The sequence below is a fragment of the Echiichthys vipera genome, assembly GCF_963691815.1.
Source record: "Echiichthys vipera genome assembly, chromosome: 22".
Taxonomy (NCBI): Eukaryota; Metazoa; Chordata; class Actinopteri; order Perciformes; family Trachinidae; genus Echiichthys; species Echiichthys vipera.
In genome coordinates, this window is record NC_139847.1 from 22,553,864 (window position 1) to 22,573,512 (window position 19,649).

General features: G+C 42.5%; 1 protein-coding gene across 1 annotated transcript in view; it reads left to right on the top strand.

Moving 5' to 3' along the window:
* The first annotated feature begins 1,895 nt into the window (after positions 1–1,895).
* Positions 1,896–19,649, top strand: part of ablim2 (actin binding LIM protein family, member 2) — a 118,944-nt gene continuing 101,190 nt past the window's right edge. Inside the window, exon 1 of the mRNA XM_083937209.1 lies at positions 1,896–1,978. Coding sequence (XP_083793335.1) covers positions 1,963–1,978 — 16 coding nt within the window. The 5' untranslated portion in view covers positions 1,896–1,962. The remainder of the gene's footprint in view (positions 1,979–19,649) is intronic.

Sequence of the window (19,649 nt, forward strand, 5' to 3'; positions counted from 1 at the left end):
TCGATCTTGTTCTGCAGCGAGTTCACATTCCCCATGATTAAGGAGGAAATTGATGGCTTGTAGCGCCTTCGATTCTCAGCTCGCTTGGCCTTTACTCTCGCCCTGGCCTTGCAGCCCCTGGGTCTCCTCCTCAGCTCCGCCAGGATGGGGTGTCGCATCCCCGCTCGTCCCTTTATGCGTGAAGCCAGCAGTTCCTCTCTTGAGTAATTGAGAAAACTTGCTCTCTGTTGCATTTCAAGGTTAGAAATATCCATAGGATATATGTAAAACACACAATCTCTTCACAAGAAGAGTCAAAAAAGTAGAAAAAAGAGGTCAGCAAGGAAAAAGAGCTAAAAACCTGAGAGCTACTGGAGAGGCAGTCGTCCCCTACAGCGCCAGCTATGATACATACAGGTCTCCCCTGCCAAGACTGTCCACTGTTACCCTAATAACAAGCCATGGGTAACACGGGAAGTTAGGGCTGTCCTCATCTAGTCCCGAACCTTTGAAATACAAAGACAGATTGTAATGTGACACACACCTTCAGAGTCACTGAAGACAGTGATCTTTGGCAGTCAGCAGGAGTAATAAAAGTTTGGTGGAGAGTAGTAGAGATGAGCCGGCTACTCGGCTGAAGAAGTATCTGGTACGGATAATGCTCTTTTGCCGAGTACGAGTATGATACGAGTAATATGCGTCAATATCCGTGCTCGGATTGAATGAAAATCCTCATTAGCGGACTGTGTCTGCGTTCTGTGATGTGTTCTGGTGAAGACAGGACAACTTGAAAGCAGTTGAACAACCGATCTGTTTGGTTACCGATGAAGATAGAATTCCATTATGGCCTTTTGAACATTTTATTCTTCACAGTCTGTGGCAAGCCAGTGAAGAAACATGGGCCTATATTTCAGACTTATCACAAAATTAAAATAATGACTAGAAGCAGATATTAATACATTGAAAATATTTTTACATTGTGTTAGGTAAATCAGGTGTAAGGGGTTTTGGCTTTCATTTTTCATTTTTTATTTAAAATGGATATATTTCAAGATAGGGACCATTCACAATAAGAAATTAATATTTTACAACAAGAGGGTATACTGTATATCATGCTAGGTTGTAGCTGTTTGCTATTTTCCACCCACATTAATGGAAAACGGATTCCACCACCTTAAAATCATAGATTTTATAAAAGCATATACCCAAAGTTGTCATTCAACATGAACTGTGACATTTTCCATTTTAAACTCTTCCTCAAATCTTGTGAAAATCATCTGGTGTCAGGAGGAGGCCTTAGTTTGGGGGAATTGTCTGATACCTGTTTATTACAGCTGATTTTATGGATGTTCTTGATCCCAGCTACTTTGATCATCATTCCTTTGCAATTTAGGAAACATATGGTGAGATAAGCTGCTTTATGAATTCTAAGGGCAGTGTCCCTATTTAAATTTTTCAAAAACAAAAACACTACATGTTTTTTTTAGGTTTTTACGCCTCTGAACTGAAAATGTCACCTGCTTTTGTCTCAGAAATCTGGTCACCTTAAATGAGATGTCAGAGTTGAGTTTGTTTAGTGTGGACTGGATAGAGTGGGACTGATAGACTACCAGGAGGAGGTGTCATTCTCTTTGAGCTGCACATACTGCTATTTATAACAGATAGCTGCAATAACTCATAGAGGTGAGAGAGAGAGAGAGAGAGAGAGAGAGAGAGAGAGAGAGAGAGAGAGAGAGAGAGAGAGAGAGAGAGAGAGAGAGAGAGAGAGAGAGAGAGAGAGAGAGAGAGAGAGAGAGAGAGAGAGAGAGAGAGAGAGAGCGAGAGCGAGAGCGAGAGCGAGAGCGAGAGCGAGAGAGAGAGAGAGAGAGAGAGAGAGAGAGAGAGAGAGACACACATTGGGAGTCATATGACCTACAGCTCATTCCAGAGATAGTGGCAGACAGAGTGCTCACTCTGCTCACTTTGGAAAACAGCTGAGTGAAAATGCCAGAGGAGAAAGGTAAAAAGACCTTTATTAACCTTTAATAAGCTATCTGTGATGTGTTCACCTGTCTGTTAGTGTAGAGTCTGTAGCTAAGGATTTGATTGTATTAACCAGGACTTACCTTTTACTCTTTCACTCCTATCTTAAGGAGACAGCTCAGACGTATACAAATGACTCAAAAGTTCTAGGTCATATGACTGTGTTTGAGTTTACAGCATGTATGTGTGTCTATGTAAGAGGCACTTCACCTGAAGCTAAACAGGCCTCCAATTATGTAACCCCGGTCAGGAGTGTATAGCTTTCTGTTTGAAAATGGTGTGCAAATGTGAATAACAACAATAAGCCTGTTGTAGCAGGCTGGATGCTTTTGCTGCAGGTTGATATGCTGCCTACTTTACTGCAACATCCCTGGCAACACAAGTGTTGTATTGGTCCACTGCCTGCACACTGGGAGCTCAGCCATTTGGGGATGAAGGCTAGTTGCTAAGAAGAAATCACTATAGTTCTATATTCTATAGAGAGCCCATGTGACAACAGGGTCTGATCACAGACTGTATATAAAGATGATCCCACTGTACAAAAGTCAGCCAAAATATCCTGGGTATGGGCACTGCTTTCTTGTCATTTTAGAGCCAGAGTAGTAATCAATCCCAGTCAATAGTGGCGTTTGACCACGTTTTTATAGCATCAAATAACTAATTAAAACCAAACTTATCAGAAAATGTAATGAACACTTGAACAAACTGGGACTTTATGAGTGACTCAAGTTGAGCCTTGTTTTTAGGCAATGTACTTCAATACTGACCCCTCCCCGGTTGCTTGTAAAAAGTAGCCTAATTGTTGGTCTTCATAATACAGCACAAATATGTCCTCTCCTCTCCTCCTCGGTGTCTTGTGCTCAGCAGCCTTGTTAAAGCTGATCCAGTGATCAGTCTGAGGCTGTGTGTGTTGTCTAAATGTGGAGCTAGAACTGTGGTGAGGCCATACAGGTGACACACCCACACAGGCCACGTGCTTCTACACACATACACACATACTGTACATTGATATACTGGACAGAAACACATCCTACAAGAAGGAGCCTTGACTGTTTTACATTTAGGGATTCATATTATTGTATATTACATACATTTATATTTTCTTGTTCTAATTCAATTAAAACTAACAACAATCAAATATAAATATGGACATGCTGTTATGCAGGGCTGCCCAACCCTGCTCCTGGAGGGCCACTGTCCTGCATGTTTTAGGTTTCTCTCTGCTCCAACACACCTGAATCTAATGATGTGCTCCTTATCAAGCAGCTGAAACTTGTCACAGGTTTGAAAAGCGTTAGACTCAAGTGTGTAAGAGCAGGGAGAAACCTAAAACATGCAGTACAGTGGCCCTCCAGGAGCAGGATTGGGCAGCCCTGCTGTTATGCATGTACACGTGCAGCATACACAATTACAGGTGTGTAGTCTTGAAGTCTTAATATTGAGTCAATAGGCACACACACAAACACTTTAGACCCTAGGCTGTGTCCCAGTATTAGCCAAGGACAGTGTATCCTGGGTGTGTGATGTGATATCTGGCTGTTTTTCAGCAGTCACAGCGACGCCCGTCATTATTCTGGACCTGTCAGTAAACAAACCATCTGTGTGTGCCTCAGTTTGCTAGCATTACCCTGTTGACATTTTATCTTTCTTATAGTTGAAATAAAAAGGTATTTTATTCAATTCAATTCAATTTAATTAATAGTGCCAAATCATAACAAAAGTTATCTCAGGACACTTTACAGAGTAGGTATAGACCACACTCTTATTTATGATTTACATAGACCCAACAATTCCCCCATAGAGTACGGTGGCAACGAAAACCTTCCCTATAACAGGTAGGAACGCCGGACAGACCCAGCTCTATGGAGGACGGCCATCGGTCTTGACAAAATCATCTTAAAAATAACAACATAGCTAAGGGCTTGTAAGCCCCAGCTGTAAGCTTTATCAAAGAGGAAAGTTTTGAGCGTACTCTTAAATATGGGGACAGTGTCTGCCGCCCGAATAACACTTGGGAGTTGGTTCCACAGGAGAGGAGCTTGGTAGCTGAAGGCTCTGCCTCCCATTCTGCTTTTGGAGACTCTAGGAACGACAAGTAGCCCTGCATTCTCAGAGCACAGCGATCTAGTCGGGTAACACGGTACTATGAGCTCTTTAAGATACGACAGAGCCTGACCAATAAGAGCTTTGTAGGTAAGAAGAGGGATTTTAAATTCTATTATAGATTTTACAGGTAGCCAGTGCAAAAAAGCGAATACAGTAGAAATATGTTCTCTTCAATTTGTTTTAGTATATTACCTTTTGAGAATCGAAGGACATATCCTGATCAAAAGTAACACCATGATTTCTTACTCTGGTGTTAGAGGACAACACAACATCATACAGAGTTACAATATCTTTAGCTATTGAGTTTCGGAGGCCTTCTGGGCCAAGTACAATAACTTCAGTTATATTTGAGTTTAACATCAGAAAATTGCAGGTCATCCAGCATTTATTTCCTTAATGCACATTTGAAGTTTATCTAACTGATCGGTTTATTCTGGTTTGATCGACAAATACAATTGTGTATCATCAGCATAACAATGAAAATGTATGGAGTACTTCCTTATAATATTTCCTAAGGGAAGCATATATAAGGTGAACAGAATCGGTCCAAGGACAGAACCCTTTGGGACTCTGTGACTGACTTCAGTGTGCATGGAGGATTTGTCCTTAACATGTACAAACTGAGATCTATCTGATAAATAAGACTTAAACCAGCTTAATGCGGTTCCTTTAATGCCAATTAGATGCTCCAGTCTCTGTAGCAAGATGCGATGGTCAATAGTGTCGAAGGCCGAACTAAGATCTAGTAAAACAAGTACAGAGACAAGTCCTTTGTCTGAAGCTATAAGAAGGTCATTGGTAATTTTTACCAGTTCTATGCTGTCTCAGTGCTATGATTCATTCTAAATCCTGACTGGGATAACTCATTATTATGTAAAAAGTCACACAGCTGATTGGTGACTAATGTCTTGAGGATCTTAGAGAGAAAAGGAAGATTAGATATAGGTCTATAGTTGGCTAGTACGTCAGGCTCAAGACTGGGCTTTTTGAGAAGAGGTTTAATTGCAGCTAATTTAAAAGACTGTGGTACATAACCTGCTGATAAAGACATATTAATCATATCTAATACAGGACTGCTAACTAAAGTAACACTTCAATAACCTAGTTGGAATAAAGTCCAGGAGACTAGTAGAAGGCTTTGATGCCGAAATAAAGATGAGTAATAGGCTGCTCTGGCATAACCGAGGGCCTTCCTATATGTTTTTAGACTTTCTTGCCAAACTAAGCGAGATTCCTCCAATTTAGTGGAACGCCATTTACTTTCCAATTTTTGCAATATTTTTTTTGAATTCACGGGTTTGTGAGTTATACCATGGAGCTAACTTCCTCTGTTTCATTATCTCCTTTTTTAAGGAGCAACAGAGTCGAGTGTTCTTCGTATTGAGCCTGCAACACTGTCAATAAGGTGATCAATTTCAGAGAAACTAACATTAGTACAGGAATCTTGAATATTAGGATAATTAAATTAAATGCAGATGTAATTGCTTCCTTAAATTTAGTTACAGCACTATCAGATAAACATCTAGTGTAGAAACTTTTGCCCAGAGGTGAGTAGTCCTGTAATACGAATTCAAAAGTTATTAAATAATGGTCTAATGAAATAGGATTCTGTAAAATGACTATTAAGTCATTGATTTCCACACCATAAGCCAAAACAAGGTTGAGGGTGTGATTAAAACAGTGAGTAGGTTTATGTACACTCTGACTAAAACCAATCGAATCTAATAGAGAGATAAACGCAATAATAAGTCAAATCAAAGTCCACGTGAATATTAAAATCTCCTGCAATGCTTACTTTATCAGATTTAAGGACTAAATTTGACAGAAACTCTGAGAACTCAGATAGAAATTCAGAGTACGGACCAGGAGCATTGTGAAAGACAAAGAACAAGAATTTCAAATGAATTATAGTTTAGTTTAGGTTTAGGGTTGATTAATAGGCCTGAGTCAGAAATAGCTGCAACGCCTGCTCCTCGACCACTGCCTTGTGGAATATGAGTACTAATATGACTGGGAGGAGTGGATTTATTTAGGCTTACATATTCCTCATGACACAGCCAGGTTTCAGTCAGACAGAGTAAATCAATATGGTTGGTTATCTGATATCAGATCATTAACTAATACAGCTTTAGATAGCATAGATCTGATGTTTAAAAGTCCACATTTTATTTTCTGATTTTGTTGCATTATCGCAGATTTGGTTTAGATTTGTATCACATTTTTCTGTATAGCTCCTCTTCTGTTAATTTTTGATGCAACTCTGCTTCCTGTGCATCTGTGGTAAGGGAAGCGCAGAGAGGTGTATTAAACTGTTACTCTGCATCCTGATCCCTACACTGGGTTGTTGTCAGGAGGTGGTGGTGGTGCAGGACCGGACAGCCAGGTCAATGTTGACAGATAAAAGTCTTAACCCCTCCTGGTAAGGGTGCAGGCATTTCGTGTTTAAAATGCATGGATCTGTTTCAGTAAGCCGTAAAGTTGTCCACAAATGGAATACTTTCCCCCAGGCTGTATCCTTTAAGCCACAGGTGCAGCTGTCCCTCTCCATGAGGTCAGCCTTCAGGCCAAAGACGTTCTTCCTCAGTTTTGGGAGCGTGGGGTGACAGGACTCGAACACAGCCATCATATCGCACCCTGTGCTGGGGATCCGTCACCCCGGGACACAGAACTTATTAATTCCGGCCCTGAAGCCGAATGTCCAGGGAGACCTTCTTCACTCCTGGGCAGGGAGCCCACTTCACCAGTTGTTTTTAGATCCCATCCCACTGAGTTATAGAAATTCTTAAAAATGAGCGCCTCACTAGTGTGATTCGGCGTCACGACTTACATGTTTTACTTCTCCGGTGTAATCAGAGGCAACTACAGGCCCGATGGTTAAAAGCTTTGGTCCATGGTTTGAAGAAATATGTCATGAACGGTGTGGGGAATAACTCCGAGGAGCGGGACCCAAATGCAGACACAGACACCGAGTAAGATTTAAACGAATATTTAATAGGAAAACAAATAACAAACAGTGTGCAGGGAACGAGGAAAACAGGTACGGTGTACGGGTGTAGACAATGAAGGACAAACGCGGGGTCGAGGAGACAAACATGAACGAGTGGTGGACGAACAGGAACTCGGGAAACTAAAACAAAAGAAACAAAGAAACAATTAACAATGAACAGCCCAAAACGGATTGAGAACACGAGCATAGGAAAATGGGAGCCAACCAAGACAGACACGATACCACGTAAATGCAAAAACGGTCTGGCGCCAAATGTGAGCCACATCCGGCTTTTTATCCCTCCAGTGCTGATGAGCTGATGAGCCACAGCTGGGCAGGACCACGCCTACCAGCAACAACAGACAAACACAAAGGGAAAGACAGAAGCAGGGAGAAACAGACATAGGGAGACAAACTCACACAAAAGAAAGGGGGGAAGGGCCTGACAGGACATGAATCCTGACAATATAAATACAATAAAAGCTGGGCACGAGTGATTCCAAATATAGAAACAATAAACTTAGTTAAAAACAAATATTTTCCGGAGCCGAAGTGGGAAGTCCAGTGAAATCAAGTGACGCTGTGCATGCGCATGCGTATGCACATGCGTATGCGTAGATGACGTAGACAGAAGACATAGACAGTACAATACATTTTTTTGTGTCTATACTGTTAGTCAGGGTTTTTAATCCTTTATATTACATTAACCTTTTGCTATTTCTCAGGTAGTCTAAGTAATTGGGGTCACTCTATGGCCACTTAGTGACTGTATAATGTATCTTTGAGCACTTCATGGTAGTAATGTCCTATGGATGTTGATAATGGTGTGTGTGTGTTTGAAGCCACATAGCAGCCTTTCTCCCCCCTTGGTGCTATATGTTCTTGGCATATGCCAGTGTTTGTGCACCAGCTCTGATTAAACAGCTGACACAATGCTTTCTACAGAGAGGCTCTATTCATGAGTCATGCTGTTTCTCTCTGGATTCAAACGAATGGTTAGCAAATGCTCAGATCCCTTACTGTCTTTTTACTTCAACGCTTGCTTCCCATTCTGCTGTCTTGCTGTTAGATTACATGTGCAAACACACATGCACTGTAGCATGCTCAGATGTTCACTAAGTTTCTGCTGCATCAGTTGTCAAGATTCAGTTCTGTCAGTCCCTCCTCTTTCCTTTTTGTGTGAGTTTGTCTCCCTCTGTCTGTTTTCCCTGCATGTTTCTTCCCTGTGTGTTGTTTGTCCAGGAACGGGTAGGCGTGGTTCCACCTCAGCTGCAGCGTGTTACGCTAATCACCTCATGGATTATAAGAAGCCAGAGGTGACAGGCATGCAGCGCCGGACCGTTGTTCTCATTTACTTGGTAACTCTTCGCTGGTTGGCTCCCGTTTCTCTTTCGTTGGTTTTTGCGCTCCGTGTTTATTGTTTTTAATAATTGTTTCTTTGTTTCCCTCCGTAGTTTCCCCCGTTCCTGTTTTCCTGTCCTGATCCCTGACCGTACGTTGTTTCCTCGTTCCTGTTTCCCCCGACCGTCTAGTCTTTAGGGTTCTTGTTTTCCCTGTAGTTATTCCCGTTTGTTTGTTTGTATTAAATATTTGTTTGTACTTTTACCCCGTGTCCTTGTCTGCATTTGGGTCCAGTCCCTTTGTAATATTTCTCCGCACCGTTCATGACATCAGTGTCTATATCACAGTCACATGATCCCTGCTGTTATACAGCACTTTCACCACATACGTTATATGGTGAGAGCACGGTCTGGGGAATGACATGGTCCCTGCGGACATGGAAGTTGAACCTCCGGGTTTTTACGTTCGTCGAGCAGTTTCCTCCTAGGGCGTGCTGCTTGGTCAACATTCGCAGACGCTGCAAGGAATCCTGGAAAGTCTGAGTCAGCTGACTGCCTGTGTTTCTCGTTGGGAGGGAAGACAGGTTGGGCCTCTCCTTGCTACATCTGTGAATGCTGAGTCACCCGCTACCACCCCGAGTACCCTCCTGCCTCCTGAGCCCTAATGTCCCGGCACCCGAGCGCTATAATGGGAAATTAAGAGAATGTAAGATTTTCTTATTTCAGTGGTCTCTTATGTTCGGTCAGCAGCCTCTCACCTACGCTAGTGATAGCTCCAAGACAGCTTACGTGCTAGGTGTACTATCCGGTAGGGCCTGGAGTCTGGGGGAGCTGCTTTTTGGAACAATCCCCTCACACAACATGCTACGTTACAACAGTTCTCTAACGACATTCTGTCTGTGTTTGACAGTCCAGTCTCTAATTGAGACACCAGCAATCGGTTGCTTGACCTGCCTCAGGGCTCTGCCTGTGCCGCGGATTATTCAGTGGAGTTTCGTACTTTAGCAGCTGAATTAGGCCGGGATGATAGGGCTCTCCAGAGCATATATTTTAAGGGGTTAAACGATGAGGTTAAGGACTGCTTAGTGGGTAGATCTGAGACTACTAACCTTCAGGAGCTTATTGGCTTTGCCATAAAAATAGATAACCGTCTACGTGAAAGGCGCCGTGAGAGTCGGTCATCACCCTTCGTAACGACAGGCCCACTCACTGTTTCCCCTGATTCCGCTCCTTGTGCAATCGTGTTACTTTGTCTCCCGCTCCTGTCCAGGAGAAACCCATGCAGTTAGGTTGCAGCCGTTTTCCGCCGAACGTCAACGTCTTTTTCGGGGTAGACTTTGTATTTACTGTGGATCTCCCAATCACCAGTTGGTAAACTGTCCGCTTCGGTTAAACGATCAGACTCACTAGTCACAGACGGGGTTCTGGTGAGTTGGTCTGTTGTTCCTGCTATTCCTCGTAAGCGTGTTAATTTAGACATTGTGTTGAGCTGTGAGGGTAGAGATTTCTCCTTATAGCTCTAATTGACTCAGGGGCAGACACCAACATTATCGACTTGAAGTTGGTGGAAACCAGTCTGTTCCCAACTATTCAACTAGACACTCCGTTAGTGGTTAATGGCCTCAGTTGTGGGGAACTCGCACAGATCTCTGCGGAGACTTTACCTTCAACCATGTCCCTTGCTGGTAACCATTCCGAGTCTATTGCCTTTCACATCATGCCGTCCACTAATGCTCACGTGGTTCTTGGTCTACCCTGGCTTATCACTCACAACCCGGTTATTGACTGGGTAACAGGCAGGGTTGTAAGTTGGAGCAGCAATTGCCATTCCTCCTGCCTTCGTTCTGCTCCTCCTAGATGCTCCAGTGACTTCAGACCCTCATTGCCAGAACCTCCAGATTTGTCTTCTGTGCCACCAGTTTACCATGATCTCGCCAAGGTATTTAGCAAGGCTAAGGCGTTATCCCTACCACATCACTATCCTTATGACTGCCCCAATGAGTTGTTGCCCGGGTCTACTTTTCCTACTAGTCTTCTCTATAACCTGTCAGGGCCCGAACGTGAGGCTATCACAGGGATTATTTGTCCTTCTTCTTCCCCTCTGGGAGCAGGGTTTTTCTTTGTGGCCAAGAAAGACAAGTCGTTACGTCCCTGTATTGATTACCGCGGTCTTAACAACATTACGGTCAAGAACAAGTACCCCCTTCCTTTGATTAATTCCGCATTCGAACCGTTGCATGGGGTAACGGTCTTTTCCAAATTAGATCTTCGCAACGCATATCATCTTATGAGGCTAAAGGAGGGGACGAATGAAAGACCGCCTTCAACACTCCACTCGGACACTTCGAGTACCTCGTTATGCCATTTGGTTTAACTAATGCCCCAGCTGTCTTTCAGGCTTTAGTTAACGACGTTCTCCGTGATATGCTGAAATGATCAGTCTTCGTGTACCTGGATGACATTTTGATTTTTTCAAAAACTTGTGTGGTTCACGTCCGCCAGGAGAATCGCTTGTTCGTCAAAGCGGAGAAATGCGAATTCCAGGTGTCCTCTGTGACAGTTTTAGGGTACATCGTGGAGAGTGGACAGGTTAGGGCGGATCCTGCTAAGGTTACAGCGGTGTCAGAATGGCTGACGCCTACCTCCAGGAAGCAACTACAGCGGTTTCTGGGTTTTGCCAAGTTTTACCGTCGCTTTATCCGTAACTACAGCCAGGTTGACGTCCCCCACAACTCCCTTTGTCTGGTCTTCAGCCGCCAACGACACGTTTCTGACCCTGAAGAAACGTTTCTCGTCCTCTCCTGTGTTGGTTCAGCCAGATTCTGCTTGTCAGTTCATTGTGGAGGGGGATGCCTCGGATCTGGGAGTGGGGGCGGTTCTGTCCCAGCGGGCAGTTTCTGACAACAAGGTGCACCCGTGCGCTTTCATCTCTACTGTCAAGATTTGGTTCTGTCAGTCCCTCCTCTCTCCCTTTTGTGTGAGTTTGTCTCCCTCTGTCTGTTTTTCCATGCATGTTTCTCCCCTGTGTGTTTTTTGTGTTAGAACGGGTAGGCGTGGTTCCACCTCAGCTGCAGCGTGTTACGCTAATCACCTCATGGAGTATAAGAAGCCAGAGGTGACAGGCATGCATCGCGGTGAGAGCATCATATCGAATTTTTTCCTTTCTTTTATCGAACTTTTTCTTTCTTTTTTTGACAAATGTTTTTATTGTCTTTTTAGTTACAATACAAAGATACAGAACAAAACATATCAATAGGCACATCAATAAATATAAAAATAAAAAGGCATTTGATTTCAAAATGTGAAGAAATTGGTGGTATATTCCTGATTTGGCAACTGAACTCATTCATTTAAAAAGAAAAGGAAAGAATAAAAAGAATTTTCACATAAGTGTTCCCTAATTTCACATTGTGATCAGAAAGCAAAAACAAAACAAAACAAAGCCGAAATTCCATAAATTAGCCCCATAACTCTACAAATGAGTTATACTTCCCTTTAATAGCATATGTACGTTTTTCTAAGGCAAGGCAACGCAGTAGCCCCTCAACACAGGTTTGCTTGCTTGGTCAGTGAACAGACTTCCACGATAGTGCAACTTTATGTTTCGCTTCAAGGAGACAGAATATGATCATCTTCTGACTGATATTGCTACAAAAAATACAATGTTTGGGACAAAGTGGAAGTTGTTCCTTAATAAAGATGGGTACAATTGCATAACCTCTTTCCAAAAATCTTGAATGAGGGTGCATCCCCAGTGGCAGTGAAACAGACTGCCTTTATGTATACCACAGTTGACACAAGTATCTGGTGTGTTCAGGTAAATGCAATGCAATAAATCTGGAGTAAAGTTTGTTCTCATCAACCATTTGTACTGGAGGATTTTGAACCTTGAATTTATTGTTTGCAACTGGCATTGGAAACACATATCCTGGCACTCTTCTACAGCGATATCTTCTTTGAGGTCTGAACACCATGCTAATCTTTTATCTCGTTGGTTTTTCTTCTTGGACTATTTTGTCATTCTATCTCTATCTACCAAACCTGACGAGTTCAATAATTGACAGTGCTCAACTAACATAATCACATAAGAAGAAAGTGCTGTGAATCAACTTTTTACCTTCTGGGGGCCTGGCCAGGGCTGCACAATATGGCCGCAATCTTCTATCCTGTTGAGATCAACCTGCAGTTACCTCCCCGGGTCCGTTGATCGGAGGATAGAAGGAGAGATCTTGAGCCGATGGCTTGAGATCACACCAATATCTTTATTGGAGCACTTTGCAAAGCGGAGACAAGTTCTGATACAACTCAAACCAACCAACTCAAAGCGGCTTTAAATACCCTTCTGTCGATGGTAACGCCTTAAAGGTAAAAAAGGCGGCAATGGGCGTTAATCTGCCTGGCAACACATTATAACACTAAAAGCTGAGTGAAGGAAATTAGTGCATGTCCCTATATGGCTATCTAGAGAGAACAGATGTGTCTGTGTTTGCACCACACGAAATTGTTAGTTAATGAGTATGTGTGTGTGCCTAAAATGAGGAAATGAGCATTCCTCTGTTTCTTTAGGATCATAACGAGGTGATGTGTGAGAGAGCACGAGATCTCTATCTTCCTCTCTTTTCTGTGAGGCTCTGTGATGCAAGTTATTATCTGCTCAACCAGCCAGGACTAGTCTCATACCAGGGGTTTATGTACCATGACCCCACTGTGCACCAACTTCAGTTTAGCCATTTCAAAAGCCACATGACCGAGCAGCTCATTTCTCTATCTTCCACAATCCCCATAAGGTTAATTTCATATATCAGGATATAGCATGTACTCTGGTTATTCAATAAATAAATAGTCTATATGAAATGAACACGTGGTAAAGCCTATATTTGTATACTCCTGTGTGAATTTCATATGGAAAAATATGTAGTATGTGTAGTAAGTGAGTATTTTATCTATTTTATTAAGAACTTTAGTGTAATCAGATTTTCTTAACATTTTGAGTTGGTATGTGTTTGTTATCAATTCAGATGATGTAATTGTGTATCACATTATCTCGATATATGATTCCATCAGGTTATGATTCCATTAAAATGATCTGTGAGAGAAGTGGGCTCTGTGTACATGGGCAATGTAATGTTCAAACTGGAAAGGGACAAACACAAACTGCTGACACAAAGTTGGGAGAAAATATTGTCTTAAATGTCACTTAATGCTGTAGCACTGAGATTTCCCATAAGACAAACTTAGGGCGCACTCACACTGTCTTTCCGTCCCGGGCCAAAACCGTTTTTTCAGCTAAAGCCTAGTGCGTTTGAGCAGTGTGATACACCCGCTCCGCGCATAACTGTGGTCGTCCACGGCCCGCCTGAGAGAGGTGGGCTTTTGTAGAGCCCGTTTGCACATGTACGAGCACGAGCGTGCGCACGTGTACGAGCACGAGGCCTATGGCGGTTCTGATGTCCTTTATGTGCGCCTGTTCGGACATAGAAAATAGAAGAAGGGACCATGCGCGGACATTTAACAACAACAACAATGGCAGCGAAAGGTTCACGTTGGTGTGATGCGGAGGTGGAGTGTTTACTGCAGATTTTGGTCGGATGAAAATATTAAAAAACAGTCAGACAAGACGCACAAAAACTCTGAGGTCTATGGAAAGATTTGTAAACAAAGCGACGCATCGCGATGACGTCAATCAATGCATGTGACGTGTTACGGCGTGATGACGTATGGACAGCAAGAAGCATTTGCGCATGGCCCAGGCAGTGTGAGTACAAGCGGGCCTGGGGCGCGAGGGGAGAGGGAGGGGGAACAAGTACCCTAAAGCCTGGGGCACGGTGTGGAAGGACAGTGTGAGTGCGCCCTAAGGCCCTGTTTACACGACAATGCTCAGGGTGAAGACGTCAAAATATTTTATCAGATGTGGTATCAGATCTCCCAGCTTAGAAACGCAAAAAAGTGAGTCGCCTTTCCTTTCTAGATCATCTTCGTCTAAACAGGGCATAAGTGGCCCCTCCAGAGCAGAAGAACAAACACAAGTATGGCAACAGTATGTCCATATTTGAGGTCAAATAGTGCAGGGTCCTATTGGAGTTTTGATGTAGCAGAGATACTGATCCAATTCCTCTTCCATCTGAACTCAAGAGAGGAATAATATGGTGTTCATGCTGATTTGACCTCATAGTATTTTGACTTGAGGCAAGTACATGGAAATGTTCTAGAAGATCCAGCTGCAGTCGCACGTGGGATCGTATCTGAAGGCTGTGTTTGTCATCCCCGTAGAAGAAATATTCCTCATCTGAGACTTCTGTCACAGGAATGGCAGCGATCATATGTCTTCACACAAAGACCATATTCATTAGAAAGCACATTAGTTGACCTGTCATGTCATTTTGGGCCACAATTGAAAATTATGACTGACTAAATCATGTTCTTTTTACTGTTGTTTTAAATAGTTAATAGTGTTACTAATATAAGACAATAACAAAACATGCTTAATAAACTTGGTTCATTTCCTAAACCTCTCTGTTTATATGCCATGCCCTTGTCTTTATAAGGGCTGAGCCAACCAGGCGTCACTGGTTGCATTTGCCAGAAAGGTCAGAGGTCAGCTTTCTGTAGTGCTTGACCACAGGGTCAGAGATCAAATGCTGTCGGGGTCTGATTGCAGGCGTGACTGTAACAGCACAGGTGGATGCCAGGGCTTTAGAAAAACAGGAAAAACCAAAACTCATAATGTTAATGTCTATTCTGTGTGTATCTACAGTATAATCATATACCGTACTGTAAGTAATTCATCTTAGCTGTGAGTGATTTCTCTGCTCTTTTCCTCTGTTTGTACTACAGAACTTGTATTCTGTGAACCTGGCCTTTATGTAGTCTCTGTTCAGGTCTTTTCTTGGCATCTAGAAAGGGTGACATAATGAAGTGAGTTTTCTGTTGGGGTAACGGACAGGAAACTCTTAAGCAGTGAAGTAATGGCTATGCAAAGGAAAGGCCAAAAAAAGGCTGTCAATCCTTTTATTTAGGTGCAATACCTAAAAAAGGCTGTAAATGCAGACAGTAAAAGAGTTTTAACTTTTTAACTTGCTTTTCTGTTGCCATTTTGGACAGACATTCGATAACTTAAATTGAAAGAGCCTTAAAACTTTAAACAAAATACAATGTAAATGGAAAGGATAAGTCTATATAGAAGTCCAGTATCTTAGATGGGCAATGTTGCATTCTTATTTAATTATATGCAAGAATTTTCCAAATTAATATGAAATTTAGAATATTTGGTGTTCATTTTTTTGTTAATTTTTGGTGTTAATGAGAAATTAAACAAAAAAAGTGGATTACCTTGTTTTTGTGGGCAAATGGACCATTGGCCAATGGATTCATTTATTGTCTTCAGTTGTTGATCCAGTTTTGTTAATAATAATTGTAATTAGAAACAAATAACTTGTAGGCTATTTTTTTATGTTAATCAATGAAGTGAAAGTATTCAATTGAACAGAGCAGCGTTTTCAGGAAATCACACTGCAATTCCCTCTGACTACACAGATTCCAAGTAAAGAAAATGATTTCTTTCATGGTATTGTGAAGGACTAACCTGACTCCACCAGATGGGTTGATTCTCATTGGCTCAGCATATCCATCTGGGAACTATCGTTTGGAGATATTTTGGGAAAGGGCTAAAATACTGGTTGCTGAGTGGATTAACTAACCAACATACGGGCCAAATCAACCAATCAAATCAACGAAGCGTATGACGTGCTAATAGCGTCAAGGCAAAGCTCAGAAAGTAAAGAGGAAGGATATTTTCCGTTTGTGTAACGTGAATTTAGGGATAAAAGGCCCAATTTCAGAACAGAAGGATCCAAGAGAAAAAAGAGTTGGTGAGCGACTTGCTCCATAGCTGCGCTCATCTCATCCGTTGAAGCCTCCAAGTTGTTTACACTGTTGCTTCTCGTTTCGTCACACTTAAATCCACCTCAAAACCAACGCTGATTGGTTCGATCACTTGGCAAACGTCTCCAAATTTTCTCTGCCCCATGTTACCAGACTGATCTGTGAGAAAAATACAATGGAGCTTGCAAGGTCAGGATGGTCTCCTGAGGCTAATGAAGGACCCCTGAAGACCGGTTCTCTTAAGTAACACTTAAATCTAGGTTCCTGCTGTATGAGCTGGGCTTTCTTCCAACATGTATATATACCTTTAAAGCCTTAAACGTACTCACTAAGTTGTAACAGATACTTTAGAATGTTGTTTCTGTACTTTCTTCAGTGTCATGTGAACTAGAGAGGTTTTGGGAGGTTCTCGGTTTCAATCCCAGCAGCGAACATGTTCTGTTTAAGTGTCATTTATTGTCGGTGGCCTAACAGGATAACTGTATGGGTTCTTCTACAGTTCTTCTTCTGCTATATATCTATGTTTGGGGCAGTTGTATGGTGTATGTATGCGGGCAGTAAGCTGCAAACCTCCGTATCAGTGTGTGTTCCCAGAGGCTTCCAGTGATGTGACTGTATGCAGCACATACATGTAGTGTTGCATTGCTCAGATGGCTGCCTGCGTGGCTGCAACCTTTGGGACAACAAGATCAGTCGTGGCTGTTAGCCAGAGAACAGACACCAAAGCCTGATTGATGACATGGACAACTGGTCCTGGAGAGGACAGGGCATGAGTAGGGGGGACAGGAGGGGAAGGACTGTATATGCTGCTACACATGGCACAATCACTTTGTTTTCTCAATCATCGATTGGGAATTCATTTTTAGCAAAACTTTCTTTATTCTTTACAAGCACAGAAATGTCAGGGAACTGAGTTCTTAAAGATATGCCTACAGATTTCAAGCAGCTCTGTATCATGGCAATGTGTGCGGTGTGTTCAAATAATCAGAATGCAGATTTTGGGAGATTGATGCATCATCCAGCAGATCTAAATGGACCTCCAATGCTCTGAGCTCCGCCACAGTGTGTGCTGATAAACACTGTCATGACACAGAGTTGGTTGTACAGTTTAATCAGTAAAATATCGCATCATAAAAACAAGTATTGCAGAGGAGTTTGACTGACAGTTACCGTTACCGTAAAGATGAAAGTGATCTTAGTGTTCAAGGAGAAATGTAGCCATTTTGGCGTGTGTCGTTGAACTCCTTTATCTCAGTCCACGGAGTAAATGCTTTGCCTATATTGACTTTGGTTTTTACCTGTCTCCGGTCACTCAGCTGCTGGGAAAAATAACGCCCTCTTCACTTTGGCTCCAAAGCAGCTGCAGGATGGCAAACTCCATTTCACCCAGTGCCAGCCTACAGCAGTGACGTGCAGTTAGGGGAGGCAGGTGAGGCTGTGCCTCCCCTGTCATCATGAGAGGAAAAAGAAACGAAAGTATTAGTATTAATATTTGTCCTCTGTACTATGATTTTGGTGTGGTTCTTAATGTATTTTGACCATTTTTATAGTAAAAATGGCAGAAAATTTTGTGTTTCCTGCTTAAATAAACGGAGTCTCTTCGGAGACGAGAGGTGAGGCACAGACAGCCGAGCCTCCCTCCAGATTGCGCAATCACTCACAAACTGGATTGAGCGCGTGCAAATGCCGCATGCTTGTTCCCATTTCTGTGTATGTTTCCAATATGATGGTTGAGGACACTTTTATGTAAGAAAAGCATACGTCTTCTTTCCCATGGTGTTCAGTAATGTATTTTACGTATTTGTGTAATATTTACATCTTATTGATAAGACATAAATCCACAGGGAAAATGCTTGCTTCCTTCCTTGAGGCAGAGGTACTGCCTGCCTCAAGGAAGGCGGCGATAGTGAGCAGCCTGCCAGCAGTCAGTTCACGTTGAACTCTAACCTGTGTGCAGAAAGTAAACACAAGAAGTGTGCTGTGCGACGCTGTAGAGCTTAGCGACAAGCTGTCCTTTCTCCCCCTGAAAATGGAGGATTTGATTTCTAAACTAAGAAATTTTTCAAAGCTGCAATATACAGTTGCACTGGTGTTTTAAAATGGTTTTCAGCATCCTATTCGGACCTATTCTCTCCTATTCTCTCATCCTATCCTATTGGCATCCTACTGTATGTTTGTAAATCTGACTTGTGAGTCAGTGCCTCCCCAACCCTCACTGCACGTCACTGGCCTACAGTAGCTGCGCCCAACAACAGACAACCCGGGCAACCAGCAACGTCCAATGCTACGGCTGCTACAATGGAAACAAAACATGACAGAAAGTAATTGTTAATCCCGTCACAAAAAATTTAAACATAAATTCAGACTAAATATATTTTTTTTAAGGAAAAGTAATATTTGTTCATTCTGTACCCCTCAAAACACCCTGTGGGGCTTTTACAATAGATTCTACATATTCAACCTTTAAATAACTATCCAGACTGAAGCAGGGCAACATGTGGTCACAATGACACCACCAGCTTAACTAAAGAAATTATGGACTTGGGGACACAAAAGGGAAAGTGGTACCATCCTAGTCAGACCAAGAGGAAAAAATAAATATACTTATGGTTAAAAAATTTGAAATGCTTGAAACATTATCATGCAAATTACTGCCCCGCCAAAACCCCTGCAAAGGACATGATATCATTATTTTAACATGGACGAGAAGACCACTCATTATTCATTTAGTCAACTAAGTGTATCAAATATAAACAGCAAACTGCTCACCACTCCCCCACACTGACAGATGATTTGACCTTTATCAAAGACTACTACAACTGTCTTGTTACTGAACTTGCTGGATTCTACACCTAGTCCAAAAGACCATCTCCTGTCTCCATCTCCTCCCCACCCTCCTCTTCTATTTGGTCTTGAAGAGGAAGTAAAGACACTGGATCCCCTCCAACAGATGCAAGGGTACACCACTGCATATTGGCTCAACTTGGGAGGAAAAAGCCCTCCCTGCTCCCTGCCACTACCAGTCCCTGCTGCCTACCCTCCTCCCAACCCTTTCTTGCTTTTGGACTGTTGTCTTTTCCAGATAGTTGCAATCAACCTGGCCTCAGACCTTTTTAACGAGGACTCAAGACTTTCCCCTCTAAATTCTTGTGTTTATTGGTTTGCATGACCACATGTATGCTCAATAAAGCCCAACCTCCTACTGACAATAGAATCTAGGCAACACTGTCCAAAATCCCTACTCTTGTCTTCAATTTGGAAGTCAGCAGGCTTTCAAGTCAGAGATCAGATTTTAGTCTTGACATATGGGTTGAATGAAAGCAGCTCTCTGGATT